Source organism: Myotis brandtii, unplaced genomic scaffold (assembly GCF_000412655.1).
Source record: "Myotis brandtii unplaced genomic scaffold, ASM41265v1 scaffold2447, whole genome shotgun sequence".
In the NCBI taxonomy this organism is placed as follows: domain Eukaryota; kingdom Metazoa; phylum Chordata; class Mammalia; order Chiroptera; family Vespertilionidae; genus Myotis; species Myotis brandtii.
The window spans coordinates 158,971-164,948 of NW_005359255.1; the positions used below are offsets into that span (position 1 = coordinate 158,971).

Sequence of the window (5,978 nt, forward strand, 5' to 3'; positions counted from 1 at the left end):
GTGCCCCAACTCCCCAATCGGCCCTGCTCTGAGCCCTACCAGGGGCTGCACCTAGGGATTGGGCCTGCCCTCTGCCACCCGGGAGCAGGCCTAAGCCAGCAGGTCGTTATCTCCCGAGGGGTCCCAGACTGTGAGAGGGCACAGGCCAGGCTGAGGGACCCCCCCTCCCCCACGAGTGCACAAATTTTTGTGCACTGGGCCTCTAGTTATATATATAAAGACACAAGTAAAGCAATCAAAGAAGAGAGGCACCATTATGTAACATAGAGTAGTTTGATGAAAAGTTCTAAAAACAGGCGATATAAATTTTACTCCCTACTACAATACCTTGAATATGTTTCTTTCCTTTCCTGGCCATCAGTCTCTCCATAATAAAGTCTCAGAAGTAAATAGAAGGAAAGACAAAGAAAGGTGCATGAAATAATTTTTAGGTTCTATCCAGATCTAATAATTCAAAAACACTGCTAGAAAAATCACAGGTGAGTCCTTACAAACTGGGTACTGCTGTGATTCTTTCGTAGCCGCATTGTCATGTTGGTGCAGGGCTCTAAGCTTTGACTCAAGTCCTTCTTGGACAATGTTGATATCACTTACCCATCTCCTCTTGGTTCCTCCTTTATCATAACAGTGTGGGTGTATATGATGTCTCTTTATCTAAAAGGGTCAGAAAAAAATTTAAAAAATAAAGAAATCTATTCTCCATCAGGATTAACAAACCATCTCTCCCACAATACTTTAGTACTTTATCCCTCATACGTTATCACTCAGCCTATTAAGCTTCACACCTTTCTTCCTTAAAGTCTTATTCTTGGCCATGAGGCCCAAGCCCTTCATCTTGGGACCTGCCCCATAGATCTGTAGCTTCTTCAATGCTGGATTCTTCTCAATATCCTCCTCTGTGGGCACAGGCTATTGAAAGAATTTTTTTTTTTTTTAAAACAAACGTGAGTTTTATAGATAGAAACATAAAAGCAAAAGACGTCATATTAAAATCAATCAATTGTTGCCCTAGCTAGTGCAGCTCAGTTGTGATTGGAGTGTTATCCCCTTCTACTGAAAGGTCACAGGTTCGATTTCCAGCCAATGCACTTACCCAGGTTTCAAGTTCTCGTACCGGTGGGGGCATATATAGGAAGCAACCCCTGGATGTTTCTCTCTCACATCAGTGTTTCTCTCTTTCTTTTCCTGCCTCTAATTATTGATTTAAATCAGTAAATGCATCCTCAGATGTGAGTAAAAAAAAAAAACCTAATCAAATGTCTCCACCCACTTTTAAAGGTTTACAGTGTACTAGTAATTTCACCTGGGGAGTAAAGTATGGCTAAGCAGGAACAAATGAACAGAGAAATATGGAAGGTTAATTCCTTTTCTCAACTGTTTTCATGTTATAAAGGAAATGATAGAATGAATATGCCTATGTTTGCAAGACTACTAGGCTTAAATATTATGAAGTATATAATTTATGCTAGAGAATTTAATATATTATAAACAACTCCATTTCTGCAATTGAGTTAAAGATGCAAATATTCTGTTTGGAACTCAGATCATTACAGTAACTCCTTTCTCCTCAAAATGTAATCAGAGAGACCTGAGAAATGAAAAATCATTTTATATAAAAAATTACATATATCATATTACAACATTTTCACAATATATCTCTTACTGGAACACCATGAGACACATTTTTTAATCTATTCTTCACATAGCTTTTGTTCTACTTTTAAATTAAAGCACTATTACCTTTCTACTTTTCATTTAAAACTTGACTTTTACTTTTATAGGTTTTCTACACACATATACAAACACACATATTTTGTGCTTTTGCTTTATTCCCAAAATAACTTATTCAGATGATAATGAATGTTGTTTGACAACATCCATGAGAAACAGGGTCAACCTGGGACATAATAACATAATAAACATAATCTCCCAATGATCAAGAAGAGGTGATTCAAAGAAACAAACATTTGGAGCTCAAAATGTAAGTCTGTTCAAGAATAAAATTTCAGAGATATATATTTGTGGGGGTATGGGTCTCCTCAGCCTGCCTGCGCCCTTTAGCAGTCCAGGAGCCCTTGGAAGATGTCTGACTGGAGGAGTGGGCCTAAACCGCAGTGGGGCATCATTTGCGCTCCTACCACCACCACTGTGCTTATCAGTTGTCAACCCAGCTTGTGGCTGACCACCCCTCCCTCTACCCCCCCGGGAGTGCACTGATCACCAGGGGGCAGCTCCTGTGTTGAGTGTCTGCCACCTGATGGTCAGTGCATGTCATAGCGACCAGTTGTTCTGCCATTTGGTCGATTTGCATATTACCTTTTATTATCTTGGATCATATATATACTAGAGGTACCTCAGCCTGGCCTGCAGGAACAGGCCAAAACCAGCTCTCTGACATCCCCTGAGGGGTCCCAGATTGCAAGAAGGCACAGGCCTAGCCAAGGACCTCCATCAGTGTACCATCAGGGCCGGGAAGGGACACGGGACATTGGCCAGCTGGGGAGGGACTGCAGGAGGGCTCCAGGGCATGTCAGGCCCATCTTGCTCACTCCTGATCAGCTGGACCCCAGCAGCAAGCCAACCTACCGGTCGGAGGTTTACCCCATGGTGGTCAGTGCACATCATAGCAACTGGTCTACCGGTCAACTGTCTGCCCCTTGGTGGTCAGCGCACATCATAGCAAGTGGTTGAGCAGCCTTAGCATATCATTAGCATATTATGCTTTGATTGGTTGAATGGCCAACCAGACACTTAGCATATTAGGCTTTTATTATATAGGGTAATTTTTCATTATGCATTATGTTAATTTTGCCATGTACATTATCCTATCTAATAATAGACAAACATGGTAATTAACCATAACTTCGCTACCCTTCCCATTGGCTAATCAGCAGGATGTGCAAATTAACTGCCAACCAAGATGGCGGCCAGCGGCCATGCAGCTGAAGCGAACATGAGGCTTGGTTGCCCCGGCGATGGAGGAAGCCAAGGTTCCCTGCCTGCTGCAGCCCAGCTCTGAGCTCCAGATGCAACAATGTTGCAATTATAGAAGCTAAATAAACCCCAGAAACCTGCTTTCAGCTGCCAGCGTGCTCAGAGCTTAGAGCGCCAGTGATCGCAACAGAGTTTCAATTATAGAAGCTAAACAAACCCAGATACCTGCTTTCAGCCGGAAATGGCCTCAGAGCTGGAGCCGGGCCTCAGAGCTGGAGCCGGCTCTCAGCTCCAGTGACAGCTATAGAGGGTAAATAAATCCCAGAATTAAAAAAAAAAAAAAAAGAAAAAAAAAGAGGCTGGGAGCTTCATTCGCCCACCAGCCTGAAAACAGCCCTCAGCCCCTCATCCAGACTGGCCAGGCACCCCAATAGGGACCCCCACCGTCATCCAGGCTGGCCAGGCACCCAAGTGGGACTCCCACCATGATCTGGATCACCCTTCAGGGCAAACCAGCCAGCTCCCACCCCTGCACCAGGCCTCTATCCTATATAGTAAAAGGGTAATATGCAAACTGACCCTAACAGCAGAAAGACTGGGAATGACTGGTCACTATGACACATACTGACCACCAGGGGGCAGATGCTCAATGCAAGATCTGCCCCCTGGTGGTCAGTGCGTTCTCACAGGGGGAGCTCTGCTCAGCCACAAGCCAGGCTGATGGCTGCCAGTACAGCAGTAGTGGTGGGAGCCCCTCCCGCCTCCTCAGCAGCGCTAAGGATGTCTGACTGCAGCTTAGGTCTGCTGCCTGCTGGCAAGTGGACATCCCCTGAGGGCTGCCGGGCTGCCAGAGGGATGTCTGATTGCCAGCTTAGGCCCAATCTCCCGGGGAGCAGGCCTAAGCCAGCAGGTGTTCACCCCCGAGGGGTCCCAGACTGTGAGAGGGCACAGGCCGGGCTGAGGGACCCCCTACCCCCGAGTGTACAAATTTTTGTGCACCAGGCCTCTAGTATCCTATATAATAAAAGGCTAATATGCAAATAGACCAAGCAGTGGAACAACCAAACAACCGAACAACTGGTTGCTATGACATGCACTACCAGGGGGCACACACAGAACATGGCGGGCGTCAGCAGCAGGTGGCAGAGCACAGAACATGGCAGGCGTTGGCCGTGGCAGGATGGTCGAGTAGGTGAGCTGGGACGCCAGACCAAAGCAGGGCGCTGGTCATCAGGGCAAGCCTCTGGTGGTTACTGAAAATTCTTTACTCCTGTGCACCGCAGCCTGACCTGGTGCTTGCATTTGCTGCTGGCACCAACCCCGTTTGCACCAGCTGCCGGCCCCAGAGCTGCCACTCACACCTGTTGCCAGTGCCTGCTGCTGGCCCTGATCAGTCATTGCCGTCAGCTGGTGTGAGCAGCGATTGCGGGCTCCAAACTCCCCTCAGGGCTTCTCCACCTCCCTCTACTCCTAAGGGGCGATTGGGGCCAGCAGCCACCACTTGCTCCCACCAGTTCCAATTGCTCCACACCCACAGTGGGTGCGAGCAGGGCTGGCACTGTCAGCATGTTGGAGTAGCGGCCACAGGAGCAGGGCTTCTGGCAGACTGGGAACAGGGGGCTGCAGTGGGAGGGGATGGGCAGGGGCACGGAGGGTGGGCCGAGACCCATCCCTGTGCCCACTATAGCCTCACAGCCCACAGTTCCTTTCAAGGTGCAAGTATTTGTGCCCTGGGCCCCTAGTATTACATATTACTTTAATGTATAGGTTTCTAGCAAAGCAAATACCATTTATTTACTTATTCATTTATTTTTATCCTTGCCTGAGGATATATTTTTCATTGATTTTTTTTTTAAGAGAGTGGAGGGAGGGAACAGGGAAGAAGAGAGATGGACAAAGAGAAAGAAAAACATCAATGTGATAGAGAGACATTGACTGGTTGCCTCCTGCTCTTGGCCCTGGAGATCCAATCAGCAACCAAGGTGCTCTTAACTGGGAATCGAACCTAGGTCAGGAGGGCTGGTACTCTAACCACTGAGCAACCACCTGCCAGGGCACAAATAGCTTTTAAAAAGCTTTTTTTAAAAAATAAATAATTCCAGATGAATTTTTGGGAGTTTGTTCTAGGTCTGTGAAATATGCCATTGGCATTTTAATGAGGATTGCACTGAGTCTATAGATTGCTTTGGGTAGTAAGGACATTTTAATGATGTTGATACCACCAATCAATTAACATGGTATATTCTTCCTTTTGTTTATGTCTTCCTCTATCTCTTTTTTCAGCATCCTGTAATTTTCTGAGTACAAGTCTTCTACCTTCTTAGATAAGTTTATTTCTATGTATCTTAATTTTTTTGTTGCAATGGTAAATGGGATTGCTTTTTTAGTTTCTCTTTCTGTAAGTTCATTATTGGTGTATAAAAAAGCCATAGATTTATGGGTGTTAATTTAGTAACCTGCTACATTGCCAAATTAATTTATTAAGTCTAATAGTTTTTTGATGGATTCTTTAGGGTTTTCTATGTACAGCAGCCAATTCCTGAGAAAGAAGAACCAAGTAGGAGGGATCTCAATACCAGATATCAAGCTATATTACAAAGCCACTGTTCTCAAAACTGCCTGGTCCTGGCACAAGAACAGAAATACAGACCAATGGAACAGAACAGAGAACCCAGAAATCAACCCAAACCTTTAAGCTAAATTAATATTTGACAAAGGAGGCAAGAGCATACATTGGAATCAAGATGTCTCTTCAATAAATGGTGTTGGGAAAACATACATGCAAAAAAATACAACTAGACCACCAACTTACACCATATACAAAAATAAACTCAAACTGGATAAAGGACTTAAATGTAAGGCAGGAAAACATAAAAACCTTAGAGCAAACCACTGGCAGCAAATATCAGACCTTTGTTGCAGCAATACAGCTGATACAGCTCCTAGGACAATGGAAATTAAGGAGAAAATAAACAAATGGGACTACATTAAAATAAAAAGCTTCTTCACAGCAAAAGAAACCACCAACAAAACAACAAGGCAGC

The 5,978-nt window shown here is 44.9% G+C and overlaps 1 protein-coding gene across 1 annotated transcript in view; it reads right to left on the bottom strand.

Annotated features, from left to right (window-relative positions):
* Positions 1-5,978, bottom strand: part of LOC102251810 (lysine-specific demethylase 5D) — an 80,200-nt gene that overhangs the window by 57,440 nt on the left and 16,782 nt on the right. Inside the window, 2 exon segments of the mRNA XM_005867174.2 lie at positions 492-646; positions 786-909. Of these exon segments, the coding sequence (XP_005867236.2) occupies positions 492-646; positions 786-909 (279 nt within the window).